General features: G+C 42.7%; 1 protein-coding gene across 6 annotated transcripts in view; it reads left to right on the top strand.

The window, feature by feature from the left end:
• LOC139543991 (serine/threonine-protein kinase MARK1-like) overlaps positions 1 to 18,200 on the top strand; it is a 78,209-nt gene extending 60,009 nt beyond the window's left edge. For 2 of the 6 annotated variants that reach the window (XM_071350636.1, XM_071350630.1), the window contains 13 exons: positions 1,009 to 1,065; positions 1,306 to 1,542; positions 5,566 to 5,685; positions 6,086 to 6,185; positions 6,441 to 6,553; positions 7,051 to 7,204; positions 9,912 to 10,084; positions 10,451 to 10,542; positions 10,903 to 11,064; positions 11,449 to 11,706; positions 13,254 to 13,280; positions 13,863 to 13,907; positions 15,693 to 18,200. In XM_071350636.1, the coding sequence (XP_071206737.1) occupies positions 1,009 to 1,065; positions 1,306 to 1,542; positions 5,566 to 5,685; positions 6,086 to 6,185; positions 6,441 to 6,553; positions 7,051 to 7,204; positions 9,912 to 10,084; positions 10,451 to 10,542; positions 10,903 to 11,064; positions 11,449 to 11,706; positions 13,254 to 13,280; positions 13,863 to 13,907; positions 15,693 to 16,038 (1,884 nt within the window). In that variant the 3' untranslated portion in view covers positions 16,039 to 18,200. The remainder of the gene's footprint in view (positions 1 to 1,008; positions 1,066 to 1,305; positions 1,543 to 5,565; positions 5,686 to 6,085; positions 6,186 to 6,440; positions 6,554 to 7,050; positions 7,205 to 9,911; positions 10,085 to 10,450; positions 10,543 to 10,902; positions 11,065 to 11,448; positions 11,707 to 13,253; positions 13,281 to 13,862; positions 13,908 to 15,692) is intronic. The other 4 variants (XM_071350654.1, XM_071350645.1, XM_071350673.1 and 1 more) reach the window with 2 other exon arrangements.
• Positions 18,201 to 21,130: the final 2,930 nt, after the last annotated feature.

Below are 21,130 nucleotides of genomic sequence, written 5' to 3'. Positions count from 1 at the left end.
TAAAAAATTATGTCTTTCACTGTACCCAGCTCGTTTGCTTCTGCGGCTTTGGCACGGGCCTTTTATGGAATAATTTTATCAGTGATAACCAACATTGTAAACACTGCATGAACGACCATGCCCATGACCAGAAAGTGCCTCCAACAGCATAGTTACCAAACTTGGGTGATTTAAAAAAATTACAAGATAGGCTACGATTAAGAAAACTGTATAAGGGTAATCCATTTTTCACTCAGCTAAAATCTGGTCACCTTAGCTAACAGATCAGTGCCTATATTAAGTGTCTCAGAATAGGACTGCTGATCTAGGATCTGCTTTTTAAGATCATAATGAGATAATACGGGCAAAGGGGACCTAATTTTATTTTACCTTTTTATTTAACTAGGCAAGTCAGTTAAGAACAAATTCTTATTTTCAATGACGGCCTAGGAACAGTGGGTTTAACTGCCTTGTTCAGGGGCAAAACGACAGATTTGTACCTTGTCGGGGATTTGAACTTGCAACCTTTCGGTTACTAGTCCAACCCTCTAACCACTAGGCTACGCTGCCACTGGATATACTTTATGAATACGCCCCTGGAAAATGTGTGGTGTCCACTTCATTTTAGTGTTGTCCTATCCAGTCTTGTCAGAATTGATGATTAGCGTTGGCATACCTCGAGGGAGGAAGGATGAGTTATCTATGTGGCATTCAAACAGAGTACCCTATCTCTAGGACTGAGGAGAGATTTGATTAGCCTTATTGCTAGGAGGCTAACGCAATCCAACATCTGCTGGGAATGGGGACTAATTAATTTGAAGCATAGTTTAGCGGCTAATGCTGACTAACTGTAGAGCTTCATTAGCCGTCAGTAGAGCGATAGCGTAGCAGCTAAATCTACCATTGAGATTTGTTAGCTTAGCTCGGTAATTTGTTGATTAGTTAAATCAGGTGTATTAATGCTGGGGTATAACAAAAATCTACACCCTGAGGGTTCCTCTACAACTGAATTTTCTCTCTCTCTTTCAGATTGTCTCTGCAGTGCAGTATTGCCATCAGAAGAGGATCGTCCACAGGGATCTCAAGGTGAAAACCAATACCATACATGCTGCTGTAGCATTGAAACTTTGATCCATCAAGGGTCACACACACATTGTCTGTCTGTGACTCACTGTCTGAGTGTCTCTCTGAGTAGACATCGATCGACAGATTGAGAGACAGGCTCTGACTCTGTCTTTCGATCAATGTATATCCGTCTGTCTTTCTGTCTGACTGCTGTATCTCTCATATACACAGTTACTCACCCCTCTCCCGATTTCCCATCAGGCTGAGAACCTACTCCTGGACGCAGACATGAACATCAAGATTGCAGACTTCGGCTTTAGCAACGAGTTTACCCTGGGCAGTAAGCTGGACACGTTCTGTGGCTCCCCGCCCTACGCCGCCCCGGAGCTGTTCCAGGGGAAGAAGTATGATGGACCCGAGGTGGACGTCTGGAGCCTGGGGGTCATACTGTACACGCTTGTCAGCGGTTCACTGCCCTTTGACGGACAGAATCTGAAGGTGTGTTTGGTGGGGGGTGGTTGTGTGTGTGTGTTGGGATTTTGGGGGAATTTCTGTATGGGGCTTATGGTTCATAATATTATAGAAGCGACGATAGTCGCAAGTATTGGTTGAAGATCAGTGTTAAATTCAAATCTCCATATCATATCTAAGCCAGGATGACTCAAAAAAAAAATATTAAATCAACTTTATTGGAGATACACAACACACTTAACCCCCCTATAAAGTGACCATTGAATTTACGAATGCCAGATTGACTGAGTTTGTGGGCGCAAAGGTTTTATTAAATGTGTAATTTATCGCTCTCACGTGCACATTTCCATCCGTTAAGAAACAACGATGTGCTACCTTTTTGTAGCATTTCTGATAATGTTAACATATTTTTTTGCAGAAACTCAGTTCTAACACCGGGTCGGTTGCCCAGAAACAATACAGCTGCTTGCACCATGCTGCCAGTCATAAGAAGTGAATGCGAACAAACCTATGCTACTGTATATAGCCAGCTATATGGTGGTATTCAAGATGAGGTTAATCAATAAATGCAAACAGATATTTTGATTAGCTAGGTAGCTAACTAGCAAACGTTACCTAGCTAATGTTAGCTTGCTTGTACAAAGTCCAGCAGCTAGCCTCTGTAGCTAGCTAACACCAGTCAGCTGAAAGCCTGCTAGCTAATGAACAGGCAAATAATGGTAGCTAGCCAATGAATGTGGTTTTGTTTAGCTAGCTATCTAATGTAAAGTTATACCAGTTAGATGAAAGCTAACGCTGGCTAGGTAGCTAACCAACAAGCGAGGAAAGCTAGCTAGCTAGCTATATTTAGCCAAGGGAGGTTTTTCACATAAGTCATCATGTGTTAACTGCTGATCTAGACCCTTGGGTGTAATCGGAGCACAAACAAATATGCACAAAAAAGAAGTGAACGTCATTTGCTGCTATGAGAGACAATTTAACTTTAGCTAGCTAAGTAACCTTAGCCAATGTAAAGGTTAGCTAACGTTGATAGCCAGATCATGCACCACAATATATCATACTTTCTTACGCAAAACATAACTAGTTAGTTAATGTTACTTTTGGAAACTGCCAAGCAAATCACTTTCATTTGCAATGCACAGTCCAAGCTATGGTAACGTTAAGGCAAGGTAACCAGATTTCAGACAGGACAAACACTGCAGTTAGCTACGCTACATTTCCTCTACTAAGAACAACCAAGACCACAACACAAACCATAGCCGAGAAAACAAATTGCTTTGTTAAGAAACACTAAGTTAGCTATGTTGAACCGCATATGGTAAATGATTGAACCCCGAACACACACATAAAGATAACCTCAGTTGTGCATTCCCAGGCTAATAGCATCGCTGTTTCAAACATGTGTTGAATAAATTCCAGCGTTTGGCATAATCTCCCTCTCCTGCCGTCTTGACATTTATAACCCAAATGTGTGCTGACTGATCAACACTGTGTCAAATTACTTTTCAGTGTGTTCACAGAAAACCCGAAATCACCACCCACAAGTAAAACATAGTGTATAGTAGGCTGTTAGTAGTCCATGTGCCACCCTAATCATTTGGTCCCTTTCCCCCTCATAATTTAGCCTACTGTTCTGACTTGGTGGTGAACATGTAGCCTATAGCCAGTTTTTGAGAAATGTAATAATCGAATATTGTAATCTTCATTGTCTGCTTATATGCCCCCTTTATTTATCCTACGGTTCTGACTTGGTGTGCAGGGAGAATATTGTAAGAACAGCCCATGTTCTGAATTCTGTCACTGTACATTTCAAAAGTGCTGAACAAATTGTTATATTGACTACACTACCTGTCAAAAGTTTTAGAACACCTACTTATTCAGGGGTTTTTCTTTATTTTACTTTTTTCTACATTGTAGAATGTACATTGTGAAGACAAACTATGAAATTACACATATGGAATCATGTAGTAACCAAAAAAGTGTTGGCCGAGAAGGCCAGAGTTGCCTTTTCGCTGTTGACGTTGAGACTGGTGTTTTGCAGGTACTATTTAATGAAGCTGACAGTAGATGACTTGTGAGGTGTCTGTTTCTCAAACTAGACACTCTAATGTACTTGTCCTCTTGCTCAGTTGTGCACCGGGGCCTCCCACTCTTTCTATTCTGGTTAGAGCCAGTTTGCGCTGTTCTGTGAATGGCGTAGAACACAGCGTTGTACGATATCTTCAGTTTCTTGGCAATTTCTGGCATGGAATAGCCTTCATTTCTTAGAACAAGAATAGACTGACGAGTTTCAGAAGAAAGGTCTTTGTTTCTGGCCATTTTGAGCCTGTAATGGAACCCACAAATGCTGATGCTCCTGATACTCAACTAGTCTAAAGGCCTGTTTTATTGCTTCTTTAATCAGAACAAGTTTTCAGCTGTGCTAACATAATTGCAAAAGGGTTTTCTAATGATCAATTAGCCTTTTAAAATGATAAGCTTGGATTAGCTAACACGACGTGCCATTGGAACATAGGAGTGATGGTTGCTGATAATGGGCCTCTGTACGCCTATGTAGATATACCATAAAAAATCTGCCGTTTCCAGCTACAATAGTCATTTACAACATGAACAATGTCTACACTGTATTTCTGATCAATTTGAGGATTTTTGAATGGACCAAACTTTTTGGATTGGTCCATTAAACAAGGACATTTCTAAGTGACTCCAAACTTTTGAACAGTAGTGTATATCTATCTCATTTGGCTGTATGTATTTTTAGATATAGACCTATTGTAAATGTGTATTTTTCTTGCGTGACCATCTTTATTGCAAAGAGAAATACAAGAACAAACAACTTTAAGCTACACGTTATTTTGACAGAGGTAATGAACTGTCCATTGCTCAGCACAGGAATTTATAAAACAGGACCATGTTTGAAACACAAGTGGTTCTGAGCTTATGTCAATGTTACACAGGTAAGCTAACAGTAACGGAAATCAGGAATGCAGACAGACTATCTATCTAAGTTACTGTGTCCAGCACACCACCACATGTTATGTTGGGCACCAACTGACCAAAAAAGGATGGTATTATGATAAAAATACTTATTTTGCTGAAATATTTTAGGAAATACAGGCATGCACCACATTACTACAAGACAAAACAGTTCAATCAAGCCTGATGGTCTTGTAAGATTGAAAGAGAAGCTTGTTTTCATTATATAAAAAAACATGAAAAGGTAGCGTAATAGGATAATGTCTTACTGTGGTGTGTGAAGAATTCTAATACTTTACCTTGCATACGTTACAAATCACATTATTGTGGAAGCACCTCTAAGAGTATGAATTAGGCTGTTTGAGAAGGTTTGAATCCTAAACAACCTGCCTACACATAGTTTTATGTACAATACCAACATAGCTACTGTAGTAGGTCAAAGCTGTGTGCTTGAAAACCTTGGTAGAGCATGGGTGGAATAGGCATTCTGGTGCTCATGTGAATTTCCTTGTTCGGCTTCAGACCAATGCCTATTCGCACTTAAAACTTTGATAGGCCTACATGCTTGAATAACTTGTTTGTGTGGTGGGACATGGGATGGATGGATGTATGGAACAGATGTAAAGAGAAAGCGAGAGGGATGGTAGCCTGGAGGTCGTGCTTTATGCTGATCAGCAGATCCCTGCCCTTTGATTCTCCCAAGGGGAGGCGTGTGCATGTGTGTGGAGCCACTTATTTCCGATGTGGGACACATCAGTCTTCTTCAGTTGTTCCACAGTTCTCATTGCTAAATAGTTTTTGGTTACACTTGAAGTTACATCGGCCTTATACAGTACTGCAAAACAAAACACTATTTGACATGCTCCAATTACATATTTGACATTTTCCTGACAAATAGTGCTGAGGGGTAACGTCTTTTCCTTTTGGACAAAAAGTCTCATCCCCTGTTATTGTTGTTAATTGTCCTGTGTAGGAGCTGAGAGCGAATGCTAAGAGGGAGGTATCGTATTCCTTCGTACATGTCTAGAGATTGACCCCTAACCCCAAACCTCTACTCTCGATCTCCCTCCATAGGAGCTGAGAGAGCGAGTGCTGAGAGGGAAGTATCGTATTCCTTTCTACATGTCTACAGACTGTGAAAACCTGCTGAAGAAACTGTTGGTGCTCAACCCTGGCAAACGGAGCAGTCTGGAGGTAAGCGGACACACACACACACACACACTGACACATGCACGGATGTACGGTCACACACACATGCACGGACACACATGCACGGAAAAACACTTATAGACTCAAACACATACCACATGTGCGTGCTCATACAGACATGTAGATAAAGAAATCTCTTGTTCACGTCTACAGCTTGCCTTCATGAAACTAAAGAAGACACGTTAAACCAATGGCTTCTAGCCGTTGAAACACTTCGATGTGTTTTTCAGAGTTTTTTTTTCCTACATCTTACTAAATCCAACTTGAGCTTATAGATGTGCGAAGTCTCATGATTTTCACTATGCTGAATCTGTTTCGTCCTCTCTGTCTATCTTTCTGTCTCTGTTTGTGCATTGGTCCATCTAACCGTCTGTCTCCCCCTCAGCAAATTATGAGAGACCGCTGGATGAACGTGGGCCATGAGGAGGAGGAGCTGAAGCCCCATCAGGAACCAGAACCCGACTGGAACGACACCAAACGGATAGGTCAGTCACATACGCCCAATGTTGTAATCGTCTGATTGGACACTCTCCCTTCCTGACTTATGGACTGTTTTGTAACAAGCTGTATTTTGTGAAAAAGATCAATTCCATGCCACAAAATTATAAAATACAATAACTTTATTATTCTCAAGGGAACTTCAGGTGTGACATTCAAATTAGACGACAAATTATATTAGTACCCTTTTCATGTCATTAATTCATTCATATAGTGTGTTATGTTCCCTCTTCTCCCTACAGAACTGATGATAACCATGGGCTTCCCCAAAGAGGACATCACAGATGCGTTAACGGGACAGAAGTACGACGAGACCATGGCCACTTACCTCCTTTTGGGCAGGAAACCAGCCGAGGTGAGACATGCGCTATAGCCATACTAATGACAGACTTCACAAACAATATGTATCCTATGGATACACACATTTAAGGACTTATTCCTTTATTCGAAAACCACAAAACTGCAGCCCCCACTTGGTTTGCTATGAAGCTGAGATAAGGGGTATCCACTTTAAGATTCTTATTGGGAGCTATGGATTAAGGACTGACAGTCTGAGGTCAAAATGACTATACTTGAGAAACTTCCTGCTTACAGACATCAACAAAATTCTGATCTGCCAAGACTGCCATCATTTCATCTTCCCAATTTACGCCTTCCCTTGAAGCATGGGAAGAGCCAATAGTGGCGGTCTTGGTAGGTTTGAATTTTCTTGTTGATTTCTATAAGCAGGAATTCGCCGAAAGGCTGTCATATTGCAGTCTACCTTTAAGTTGACATGACCACCACGTTATAATGTGTGCAATGACTCTTTTCTTTTTTCATCCCCCCCCCCTCCCTTCTTTCATTGGACAGTTTGAGGGGAGCGAGTCGCTGTCCAATAGCAACCTGTGTCAAAGGTCACGACCCAGCAGCGAGGCCAACAACAGTTCCAGCCAATCGCCAGCCCACTCCAAGGTCACACGCAGCATATCGGCCAACCAGAAGCAGCGGCGCTTCAGCGACCATGGTAAGGACAACATTGTCGACCATCTTGAATCTCAAACAAGATTTTAGTTTTATCACCATTATTACAGAAAATATTATTATTATATATTGGAAAATCGTAGCTTAAAGAGTTCTGGATTTTGGCATTTTTATGCCTCTGTGTCCAGTATAAAGGAAGTTGGAGGTAGTTTTGCGAGCCGATGCTAACTAGCGTAAGCGCAATGACTGGAAGTTTACAGCAGGGCCCTGTCCAACCATGTTCCTGTAGCGCTACCGTACTGTAGGTTTTCACTCCAACTCTAATGTAGCGCACCTTACAGTGCCTTCAGAAAGTATTCACACCCCTGGACTTTTTCCATATTTTGTTGTGTTACAGCCTGAATTTAAAATGTGTTAAATTGAAATTGTGTCAATTTGAAGTAATTAATTACACTTTGGATGGCGTATCTATACACCCAGTCACTACAAAGATACAGGCGTCCTTCCTAACTCCGTTGCTGGAGAGGAAGGAAACCGCTCAGGGATTTCACCATGAGGCCAATGGTAACATTTTTAAACAGTTACAAAGCTTAATGGTTATGATTGGTGAAAACTGAGGATGGATCAACAACATTGTAGTTACACCACAAGAATAGCCTAAATTAGAGTGAAAAGAAGGAAGCCTCAACAGAATAAAAATATTCCAAAACATGAATCCTGTTTTCAGTAAGGCAATAAAATAAAACTGCAAGAAATGTGGCAATGAAATTAACTTTATGTCCTGAATGCAAAGTGTTATGTTTGGGGCAAACGCATCAATGAGTACCCTTCTTCATATTTTCAAGCATGGTGGTGACTAAATCATGTTATGGGTATGCTTGTCATCGGCAAGGACTAGGGAGTTTTTTAGGATAAAAAGAAACGGAATAGAGCTAAGCACAGGCAAAATCCAAGAGGAAACCTTCTTGTCTGCTTTCCAACAGATACTGGAGACAAATTCACTTCAGCAGGACAATAACCTTAAACACAAGGCCAAATATACACAGGAGTTGCTTTTAAGACTGACATTGAACGGTCCTCAGTTTTGACTTAAATCCGCTTGACAATCTATGGCAAGACTTGAAAATGGCTGTCTAGCAATGATCAACAACCAACTTGACAGAGCTTGAAGAATGTTAAAAAGAATAATGGGCATATATTGTACAATCCAGGTGTGCAAAGCTATTAGAAACTTACCCAGAAAGACTCACAGCTGTAATCACTGCCAAAGGTGATTCTAAGATGTATTGACTAAGAGGTGTGAATACTTATGTAAATCAGATATTACTGTATTTCATTTTCAATATATTTGCAAACATTTCTAAAAACATGTGTTCACTTTGTCATTATGGGGTACTGCGTATAGATGGGTGAGGGGAGGAAACAATTTAATCCATTAAAAATGTTGGCTGTAACACAAGATGTGGAATAGGTCAAGGGGTATGAAAACTTTCTGAATGCACTGTAATTGGCTGGTTGATAAGCTGAATCAGGTTAGTTACAACTGGGGTTGGATTAAAAACCTACAGGAGGGTAGCTCTCCAGGAACAGGGTTGCAAAGCCCTTGTCTACAGTATAAGTACCACAGTATAAGTCATAATAACCATAAAACCTAGCGTCAAACAAGGAAATGGTTCCATTCATTTTTCCCATAGAGGATTTTAGGAAAACTTAAAATAAGGGCTGTGTTTTCGTGTAGGCTTACCCTGGCGTAATGTTTTGATAACAGTGTAACTCTCTCTCGGACAAGGTGGCTTTTATCAATATATATTTACCCCCCCAAAACATACAATTTTAATTAGCTGCTAATGTGGTTATCATAAAGAACTACAAATGCCATGATGATCTGAACGAGACTACCAAATCGAAGCAAAGGTAAGAATCTATGGATTAACTATCTGTTAGCTAAATTTAGTAATGAATAAATTTGCCACATTTCTTTAAATGTGTTTCTTTAAATGTCTTGTGCGAGTTGAAATTGACACTACCTTTTAGCAAAGGTGTCAGCTAGAGATGACGTGCAGGAATTTGTAGTATTTTTGAATCTGAGAGTAAATAGAATATATTGACAAGTCACCTTGTACGAGAGAGATTTACATAGTTATCAAAACGTTATGCCAAGGTAAGCCTATACGAAACACAGCCCTTATTTTATGTGTTTCTAAAATTCCCTATGGTAAAAATAAACGGTGGAAAAACGATTGGAACCATTTCCCTGTTTGACCGCCAGGTTTTATGGGTATTATGACACCTCCACTGTGGGGCTCTATAGACTTCCAGTCATTTTGCTAACGGTAGTTAACAACTGCGCTGATGGTAGTTGGCAACTTCCTTCAAACTGAACGAGTTCAACGGACTCTGGGGAAGTAGAGAGTGCTTCATTGCCAAAATCCTGAAATATCCCTTTAAGTTGAACTGATTAGCCTAAGGAAGTTCCCTTTACGTTTGAACTGTGTGCAAGCAGAGCTTTCTTTACATGTTGCCTACTATAGTACATCTAATGAAAATATTTAATTTTAGGTGAATGCCGTTCAATAAAAAATACAAATGTAGTTTCAACTGTTCAACTATCATTATTATATAAATGTTCTTTATTGACTGAAGTTAAATGGTATTTGCCCTAACTCTGCAGAAACCACAACGGGACTCCCGTGTTAAATAAAGAATAATAAAGTCTGTACTAATCATGTCATTGCTCTGTGGCTCCTCAGTGGCGCCCTCTATCCCCCCGTCTATGTCCTACACCAAGCGGGCGCAGGCCAACAGCGTGGAGAGCGACAAGGGCGATGCCGCACACAAGCTTGGCACGGCCGGTTCCAAGGCCGACGTGCCCACCTCGCCGCTGGTGGCACAGGAGAGGAAGAAGTCGTCCACCGCCTCAGGGGTGAGGGGTCAAACATATACAGGATATGTTTTATAATATTCAGGGGGCTAAGGTTTCAGCAGTTTCTGCCTTCTAGTAAGCGGGCACAGAAAGTCGTTTTCTACCCCAAAATGTACTGGGAAGTTGGTCATTCCCAAAGTAATTTAGAACCCATCAGACTAAACTGTCGTAACCAGTCACTAGACGCTTCGCTTCTATTATGGTTATTATTTTGTGGGACTGTCAGAACAGAAATAGTCTGCATTGCGAAATAAGTTATTGAAGGGTGTGTGTGTGTGTGTGTGTGTGTGTGTGTGTGTGTGTGTGTGTGTGTGTGTGTGTGTGTGTGTGTGTGTGTGTGTGTGTGTGTGTGTGTGTGTACCACAGAACAGTAACGCTATGACCAGGAGGAACACGTATGTGTGTGAGCGGTCGAGCACAGATCACTACACGGCCATTCCCAATGGCAAGGACAGCAGGTGAGGAGGGCGATGGGTATCCAATGCTGCTGCCACGGCAACTTTGATTACTGTTGATAATTTGATTGCTGCTGATAATGTTTACCTGCCTATGTAACTACAAAGTAAATGCATAGGCCTTGGAGTGTGACTAGAACTGACTCTCTCCCTGATCTTGTCCCCTCTCTCCCGCTTTCCTTTCCTTGTATTCTTCCTCCTGTGACCCTTCTCTTGTCCTCTCTCTCTACCCCTTTATCTTTCACCTTATTTCTCTTCCCCCACCCTCCCCATTCACTCGATCTTCCCTTCTCGATCTCTCACCATCCTTTTCACACTCTCGCTTTCTGTCTCTCTCTCTCTCCCTCTCTCTCCGTCTCTCAGTCTGACTGAGATGTCAGGCTCGGCCAGTGGCTCCTCACCATCGTCAGGGGCAACCTCAGCTGTCCCTTCCACCCGCCCGCGTCACGTCAAGTCCATGTCGGCGTCGGGCCACCCTATCAAGTCCCCACTGCCTCCCATAGACGACAACGCGGAGTACAAGGGGTGAGCGAAAGGGGCTAGAGAGAGCGAGAGGGGCTAGAGAGAGCGAGAGGGGCTAGAGAGAGCGAGAGGGGCTGAAGTCCCAAGTAGGAAGGAGCCTAAGTTATATGAATTGCTAAACACTAGCCTAAACCTTTTTTCCAGATCTAAATTAAGTGCCTAAGGGTAGGAGTTAAGCGAGGGTATCAGACAATGGAGGGTTGAGGAACGACTTGTTATAATGTCCATGTTTTTTCATTGCCCTATGATACTATTTCCTAAAATTGAGAGATGTAACTTTATTTGTATAATGTTCTATTACTACCAATGTCTTTATGTTAGGTGATATTTCTTATCGGTATTTCTTGCCTCTCACTAAGCTAATTCCTACTTCCTCTACCTCCGTAGCCCCCCCACGGCCTCGCCGTCGGCGCACAGCATCAGCAGCAGCACGGCCGCCACGCCGCCCGACCGCACGCGCTTCCCCCGCGGCTCCTCCAGCCGCTCCACCTTCCACGGTGCCCAACTTCGCGACCGCCGCTCGGCCACCTACAACGGTCCACCCGCCTCGCCCACGCTCTCCCATGACACGGGGGCTCTGTCCCAGGCGCGCAGGGGCACCTCCACGGGCATCATCAGCAAGATCACCTCCAAGTTTGTCCGCAGGTCAGTGGAAATGGACGGAAATTCACCATACCGATGTGTTTGCTAGACCTGGGATAAATAGACAGATAGCCTACCTTCAAGTATTTTAGGTGCGCTTGATTTATTCTCAACTGCGTGCAAGGGTGAGCAGAGTTGGCACGTTTGGGCCCATTCTATAGGTTCCATTGTACCGGGTGCATCTCCATTATTTAAAAGTATCTGACAATGTATTTGACCCAGGTCTGATATTTACAATATTACACTGCAGGACTAGGGTTAAATCCATTTCAATTCAGCAAGTAAACTGCAATTACAATTTAGTTCCTGAATTGACTTTATTGAAATGGAATTGACCCCAACCTTGCTACACATCATGTATCATGTTTCCCTTCCTTAGGGCCATATTTACCCAGCCTTTGCATCTGATATTGAAAGTAACAGCTGCACATTTTGTACATCTAGTTCTTTAGTAGGGTACCGTGTAAGGTACAAGGCTGCTTTGAGTGAGTGTGGAGAAAGATAATAGAGAAAGTGTGATTGGGTTCCTCTTTCTCTCTCTCAATCCTGCATTAGCCGGGGACACCACTGCGAAGGGTGAAGTTGACCTTTGACACTGATCTTGGGTCAGTTAAGCATTTCCCCCACTAATGGTTAAGGTTAGGATTGAGGAAGGGAAAGCTGATCATAGATCTGTACCTAGGGTAAACTTCACCCCGGAGCGCTAAGCCCACAGATGTCGTGTCCAGTCCCTATTCCCCTAGGTGAGCCTGCGGTGACCAGGCTCTGGTCTGAGAGAGACGTGGGCTGCCTACAGATACACTTGCAGGACCACACGCAAAGGCACAGACACGCATACAGAAATGCATGCAGTCTCTCTCTTATGCACACACACACACACACACACACACACACACACACACACACACACACACACACACACACACACACACACACACACACACACACACACACACAGAGAGTGCGGCGTCTGCAGTATCTGTGACCGTGCTGCAGTCAGTCAAGGGCACTGGGTAAAACGAGCCTGATTTTTATCACCCGCCAGGGGCTCCACCCTTAGGGCATGACAAACTAACCTGTCACTGAATGGTTCTATACACTCATCATATGCTACTGTAGCAATCAATGCATGTGTATTTTTTTATGAAGACATTTTTTTTAAATTTAAGATTAAATGTTTTGTTTTTGTTCTTATAGTTTATTGTCAATCAGATTTTCCATGTGTAGTAGGTATGAACCAACCAGTATGAACTAGTTGGTTCTTAGTGCCTTCAATCAGCCCATGGTGAATTTAGGGGTCTTGCTGTAAGCATATGTACCACTATGTGTATTTAAGCACATAATTTCTTAATGCAAAATTGGGATCGACTTTGCTGACATAGTGGATCCATCATCATTAGATTTGTACATTTCTGCCACATTATGAGAAAGTCATTGAACAACATTTCCCACAACACCCTTTTATGTCTCCCTATTTCCATCCATAGCTACACTCAAGGAAAATAACCAATTTCTTTTTAAATTGCTTCTTTCATTGTTTTTTTTTTTAGAACTATGTCTTTCAGGGCTGGCCGGAGGTAGGAGCGCACAGAATGGTTACCATGTCTACACCCGCCACACCCTCACTTCCTCGCAATCCAAGCCCTCTTCAATGACATGCAACCATTCACGCCGTGGTGCCGGCCCCCCTTCCTTAACTCCTCCCCCTAAACCCTACACCGCCCCGCATTATCCACCCCCCCGATCTGACCCTGCACCACTAACAGACCGAGATTGAGACCCCCCGAGATGCCTTGCCTGTGATGCCTTGGAGTTTGCAGACACCTGCACTCACTTTCCGACTTCTTGTTTCGTCCTTTGGTTTGAGTGTGTTGTGTGTTCTGTAGACGTCTTCTTTCATCCATCTCGCTCTCCGTTCACATGATTTCCACGTTGTATCATCCTCCGTTTTAGCTAGCTTGCCGATATACGTCATGTTGTGTTTTTTTGTCAGTCTCACCAGTTGCCTCCCCGAGAACGAGTTGAGTCGCGTGACCGTGTATGTTTATAGGTTTGACCCCATCCCACCTTCTTCCTTTTCACCTACCCATCGTCTGTGTGTACACTGACAACCCCTTCTACTGCTCTGTTGAACTCTGAACTCTGATTGCTTCCCAAAGGGCCACGGTTGAAGGAGAGGCCAGTGGCAGTACAGACCCCCCAAGGTGAGGCATCGGCACAGTCAACCGCAGAAAAAGTAACAACAACCTCGAAATGAAAGCATGGCATGTCAATGAGGGTCACTACTAGTCCCGGGATCAAAAGACAATGTCACCGGGTTCATTCTTGTTCCATGTTGTGGAGTATAGTTGGCACTGTGATGGCGGAAGGTGGACTAATTATAGGTGTGGCTATACATCTCCTGTCTTAAATTACTAGTTCATTGTTGTTATCGTACCGGGACTTGTTGTGCTGTTCTTTGTTGTTGTGTTACGTGTGTACGTTGTCCCCATGCCCTCAGTCACACAGCGGTGGTGTTTGTGCTTTTTGTGCCTAAGTGGCGTGACCCTGAATACCATGCTCTTGCTAGACCTTGGTGGGCCATATGTGTGTTTAAGCTGTCTAGAAGTGTCTGTTCTGAGTGTGTGTTACACGGTGCGTAATCTTTTGAATAATATATATTTGACTGTCATTCAGTTGTCCGTTTTACAATGGGGTCTCAAACACATGGGTTATACATTACATTTTACATTTAAGTCATTTAGCAGACGCTCTTATCCAGAGCGACTTACAAATTGGTGCATTCACCTAATGACATCCAGTGGAACAGCCACTTTACAATAGTGCATCTAAATCTTTTAAGGGGGGGGGGGGGGGGGCAGAAGGATTGCTTTATCCTAGGTATTCCTTGAAGAGGTGGGGTTTCAGGTGTCTCCGGAAGGTGGTGATTGACTCCGCTGTCCTGGCGTCGTGAGGGAGTTTGTTCCACCATTGGGGTGCCAGAGCAGCGAACAGTTTTGACTGGGCTGAGCGGGAACTGTACTTCCTCAGTGGTAGGGAGGCGAGCAGGCCAGAGGTGGATGAACGCAGAGCCCTTGTTTGGGTGTAGGGCCTGATCAGAGCCTGAAGGTACTGAGGTGCCGTTCCCCTCACAGCTCCGTAGGCAAGCACCATGGTCTTGTAGCGGATGCGAGCTTCAACTGGAAGCCAGTGGAGAGAGCGGAGGAGCGGGGTGACGTGAGAGAACTTGGGAAGGTTGAACACCAGACGGGCTGCGGCGTTCTGGATGAGTTGTAGGGGTTTGATGGCACAGGCAGGGAGCCCAGCCAACAGCGAGTTGCAGTAATCCAGACGGGAGATGACAAGTGCCTGGATTAGGACCTGCGCCGCTTCCTGTGTGAGGCAGGGTCGTACTCTGCGGATGTTGTAGAGCATGAACCTACAGGAACGGGCCACCGCCTTGATGTTAGTTGAGAACGACAGGGTGTTGTCCAGGATCACGCCAAGGTTCTTAGCGCTCTGGGAGGAGGACACAATGGAGTTGTCAACCGTGATGGCGAGATCATGGAACGGGCAGTCCTTCCCCGGGAGGAAGAGCAGCTCCGTCTTGCCGAGGTTCAGCTTGAGGTGGTGATCCGTCATCCACACTGATATGTCTGCCAGACATGCAGAGATGCGATTCGCCACCTGGTCATCAGAAGGGGGAAAGGAGAAGATTAATTGTGTGTCGTCTGCATAGCAGTGATAGGAGAGACCATGTGAGGTTATGACAGAGCCAAGTGACTTGGTGTATAGCGAGAATAGGAGAGGAATACAGGTTATACAAGTTCTGTGTTACATTTTGCCCTTTGACGCACACTCTATATACTCCGAGGCGCATGACTCTTTAAAAGAAAATGTTTAAAAATAATAATAATTGGGTCAGCACCTCACCAACTTTTTTGGTTTTGCGTCTACCTACTTATCTCCTATTCAATTAACACTATTGTCTGTGTTCTGTTCCTCTCCAGGAGCGCATCAGGGGAACCCAAGGAGGACGGTTCCCGGGACTCCAAACCCCGTTCACTGCGCTTCACCTGGAGCATGAAGACCACCTCGTCCATGGAGCCCGGCGACATGATGCGCGAGATCCGGAAGGTCCTGGACGCCAACAACTGCGACTACGAGCAGCGCGAGCGCTTCATGCTCTTCTGCGTGCACGGCGACGCCCGCCAGGACAGCCTGGTCCAATGGGAGATGGAGGTGTGCAAGCTGCCACGCCTCTCACTCAACGGTGTGCGCTTCAAGCGGATCTCAGGCACCTCCATCGCCTTCAAGAATATCGCGTCCAAAGTGGCTAACGAGCTCAAGCTGTGAAAAGTGACTTTTGGGAAGACTAAACAAACTAAAGAGAATTAACATACGACATTGTAAATGGAGGGGGCAGAGGACATAATCCTGGTGTTCCTTGAGTTTGCGGGCGCCCCAAGTGAGTCAGCCGCAATATTGAGTTTACTGCTATTTGAGGCTACTGCCGTATTGCTTGGTGAAACGACACATAGAGAAAATATACTTCCATTTTCCCTCCCCAAGGCAAACCCCCTGTATTCCAAAATTGTTGTTAATAACGAGAGGTGAGAACTGACCATTGCAATAATATGAAAACATTTGTATCAATGGCTCGCAAAATTTCAGTTCCATTGCTAAACTACCATTTAAAGGGGGTTGGAAGAACAGACTGCAAAGCTACTTTTTCCACATGTACAGGTATAAAATAAAATAGAGAATGTTTTGAGTTGTATTGTTCATAGAGTTGTATAAAACAGGACTCTTCAGCATAATGTCTGCAGGTATTGTATAGTCTTGAGTTTCTGTACAGAAAGTGTGTTTAAATGTGTCATACTGTATTTTTTTTCCTTTTCATTTGGAGTTCTCTTTCCTTCTATTGTTGACATTTGTAGATTGTTTGCCTCCACTGAAGTTTAATGTTTAGGGGAAGAAAAAAAAATCATTTTTTATTCTCACAAGGAAAAGAAAAAACTAGCTTATTTTTTACTTTTCACAGACAATAAGTTCCTTTCCCAATACAGGAGAGATCAAATGACGTGATCTGTGTTGAAAAGCAAAACTCTACACATCCCAAAGCCCTAATCAAATCATTCCTCCTATAATGCACTATTTTGGCCATTCTCACAATCCTCCTTCATGTAGCGTAGCTGAATGATGACGTTAGCACTGCAGTTTAAAATGTTCTGTTTATTGCATAGAATTTACATAAGGGATCTTATGTCGTGTCCTTTTATTACCTTTGAGAACCCAAATATACAGCGTAGACTGACAGGACCACGCATTTTTCAGTTGCACTCAATTTTAAGCCCGCTCTCGTAAAGTCCGCTTTATGCAGTCTTGAACACGGTATCGCAAATGTCGCTGGCATTGCGCTCGATTAAATAATCAAATGCTCTTCTAACAAATATTGGGACAAAGCTACTCATTCAAAACACTATTCATGGTCTTTTAGTAGCATAAATGCACCGGCACCATTCTAGGTCAGGAAGTGACATGTTCTGACATCTCATGTTCTGCTTGAAACTGCCCAACGGTTGAAAGGTTCACGCAAAGTGATGCCCAAGCAGTTTGACCTCACTCGTGACTATATCCCTCTTTCCCTTACTCCCTTCTAAACTGCAGTTAATTGGTAGTTACTGTGCGACACCTGTCTTGACTTGTTTTGTGCTCAGTTTTATTTTCTTGCAAAATATATTGTATTTATTCCACCACATTATGCCTTTTTAATGTGCTGCTTGGTATTTCTGAGGCATTCACCTGTACGAGAAGAAAAATAGGATATAACTAGTTTCGCATATGTTTTTATTTTAGGTTTTTCCCCTTTGTAATTAGTGATTGCGATGAGTATGTAAAATAACCACTAGTGCTGGTACGTTTCTACTCGTTATTTTGTATGAAAAGTAATGAGGGTCAACTGTGCAATGGTATTCCATGTTGTATTACTGTAAAGATGAGAGGTGGGCTTAGACCGCACCCTTTAACACAACAAAGAGAGTGGAAACAGAATCCAGACATTTTATTTCCTCATTTCAAAAGGCACAATAGAAGAAAAAAAAAGCAAAGGCGAGTGGTCAAAAAAAGAAATAAACGAAAACAAGGTTAAGCTGTGAGCCCTTCTGGAAGCTGAGCGAGAAATCTCCACCGCTGACTTTCTGTGGCATTATGGGAGCAGAGAGGGTTGGAGGGGGGTACTGCACGTTGACGTATAGTGCACATGGAAGAAAAATGCATATTCCTAATTGTTAACGGTACAACTTCCAGAGAGGATGTCTATTGTGTTGCCATAGCAGATCAAGTGTAGAGGAGAAGCAGCAAGTGTTAAAGAAATATAAATGATAATATCTCGCCCCTTTCATCTCCATTAACCCCTCCCCCCACATAAACCCCTCTTACCACAACGTACATGCGAGGAAAGCTCGAGTCATCCAGATTCAGTCTCGTGCACAATATTAAAGCTTACTTGAAAGGAGTCTCAAGCAAATGTCTGGTGTCATTTGTTCATTTTTTTTTTTTTTTTTTTACCAGTATTTACTATTTAATTTTGTCTGAGAAACCATGGCTTCACAGCCAATCAGTTTAGCATAAACTTTGAGTAACATGGACAAATGATACATCATGGAAAGAGCTTTGTAATTTGTACAGAAACATGTATTGCTCTGTAGATGGTGGGTTATCCTAACGTGTATGGCCATGCCAAACTTCATACTGAAAGCAAACAGTTGAAATTATGCAAAAAATATTTTCTTAAGTCAAACAGTTTTTATATACAGCACATAAGCATGAACTTTTGAAAAGTATTTAACTTTTGTATGCAATATTTATGCTATAAGTCTTTGTACCTACAGTTGAAGTCTGAAGTTTACATAAACCTTAGCCAAATACATTTAAACTCAGTTTTTCACAATTCCTGACATTTAATCTTAGTAAAAATGCTCAGTTAGTATCACCACTTTATTTTAAGAATGTGAAATGTTAGAATAATAGAGAGAATTATTTATTTCATCACATTCCCAGTGAGTCAGAAGTTTACATGCACTCAATTAGTATTTGGTAGCATTGCCTTTAAATTGTTTAACTTGGGTCAAATGTTTCGGGTAGCCTTACACAAGCTTCCCACAATAAGTTGGGTGAATTTTGGCCCATTCCTCCTGACAGAGCTGGTGTAACTGAGTCAGGTTTGTAGGCCTGCTTGCTCGCACACACTTTTTCATTTCTGCCCACAAGTTCTCTATGGGATTGAGGTCAGGGCTTTGTGATGGCCACTCCAATAGCTTGACGTTGTTGTCCTTAAGCCATTTTGCCACAACTTTGGAAGTATGCTTGGGGTCATTGTCCATTTGGAAGACCCATTTGCGACCAAGTTTTAACTTCCTGACTGATGTCTTGAGATGTTGCTTCAATATATCCACATAATTTTCTTTCCTCATGATGCCATCTATTTTGTGAAGTGCACCAGTCCCTCCTGCAGCAAAGCACCCCACATAACAATGGTCATTATGGCCAAACAGTTCTATTTTTGTTTCATCAGACCAGAGGACATTTCTCCAAAGTACGATCTTTGTTCCCATGTGCAGTTGCAAACCATAGTCTGGCTTTTTTTATGGTGGTTTTGGAGCAGTGGCTTCTTCCTTGCTGAGTGGCCTTTCAGGTTATGTCGATATAGGACTTGTTTTACTGTGGATATAGATACTTTTGTACCCATTTCCTCCAGAATCTTCACAAGGTCCTTGGCTGTTGTTCTGGGATTGATTTGCACTTTTTGCACCCCAGTACGTTCATCTCCAGGAGATAGAACGCATCTCCTCCCTGAGCGGTATGACAGCTACGTGGTCCCATGGTGTTTATACTTGCGTACTATTGTTTGTACAGACGAACGTGGTACCTTCAGGCGTTTGGAAATTGCTCCCAAGGTTGAACCAGACTTGGAGGTCTACAATTTTTTTTCTGAGGTCTTGGCTGATTTCTTTTGATGTTCCCATGATGTCAAGCAAAGAGGCACTGAGTTGAAGGTAGGCCTTGAAATACATCCACAGGTACATTTCCAATTGATTCAAATGATGTCAATTAGCCTATCAGAAGCTTCTAAAGCCATAACATCATTTTCTGGAATTTTCCAAGCTGTTTAAAGGCACAGTCAACTTAGTGTATGTAAACTTCTGACCCACTGGAATTGTGATACAGTGAATTATAAGTGAAATAATCTGTCTGTAAACAATTGTTGGAAAAATGACTTGTGTCATGCACAATGTAGATGTGGTTGAAAAACGAGTTCTAATGACTCCAACCTAAGTATATGTAAACTTCCGACTTCAACTGTATGTCAGTGTGTTAATTTAATTAGAACATAGTACAATCAACATTAACATAGCTGTTAAAACATTGTTGGTTTTAGAAATACTGATGTCATTCTCGCAAAAGCCCTGCACAGTATTACGATAGCACACTACCAGTCAAACTACTAAAATGTGAAGTTTGTGTTGAATAGGACGAGTCCCTTCCCATCTTCCTCAGCTTTACTTCTGTAAAGGCACCAGATCATTGATTTTCTCTTCGCCCTCTAACCTCTTCTCCATGCGGATGAGCAGCTTGACCCCGTCCACCACTAGCTATGTGAACCCCACCTCGTCCAAGCCAATTGTCTGGCCATTACTGATGTTATACACCACTGCAGTCTAAGGAGAAAGAGGTAAGAAACTTCAGTTAATTTGACCATATTAAAGTAAGGTATGGAATGACTTCCTTATAAATTTGGAGGAAATTATAACAGTATATATTTTTTGTATCCTAGTAAACAAAAACAAAAATATTTTTAAAGTAACTAGCTTATCATATATAGATACTATATAAACACATTTTATACATACACACATTATACAATATATGACCAAAAGTATGTGGACTGCTCATTGGAAACATTTATTATGGGCATTAATATGGAGTTGGTCCCCCTTTGCTGCTATAAAAGCCACCACTCTTCTGGGAAGGCTTTCCACTAGATGTTGGAACATTGCTGCGGGGACTTCCTTCCAATCACCCACAAGAGCATTAGTGAGGTCGGGCACTGATGTGGGTGATTAGGCCTGGCTCGCAGTCAGCGTTCCAATTAATCTGTGCAGGCCAGTAAAGTTCTTCCACACCGATCTCGACAAACCATTTCTGTATGGATCTCGCTTTGAGCATGGGGGCATTGTCATGCTGAAACATGACATGGCTTTCAGAATCGTCTAGAATGTCATTGCATGCTGTAGCATTAAGATTTCCCTTCACTGGAACTAAGGGGCCTAGCCCGAACCATGAAAAACAGCCCCAGACCATTATTCCTGCTCCACCAAACTTTACAGTTGGCACTATGCAATGGGGTAGGTAGCGTTCTACTGGCATCCGCCAAACCCAGATCCGT

Source organism: Salvelinus alpinus, chromosome 2 (genome assembly GCF_045679555.1).
Source record: "Salvelinus alpinus chromosome 2, SLU_Salpinus.1, whole genome shotgun sequence".
Taxonomy (NCBI): domain Eukaryota; kingdom Metazoa; phylum Chordata; class Actinopteri; order Salmoniformes; family Salmonidae; genus Salvelinus; species Salvelinus alpinus.
The sequence above is the reverse complement of the archived record's forward strand: the minus strand, read 5'-3'. Positions and strand labels throughout refer to the sequence as shown.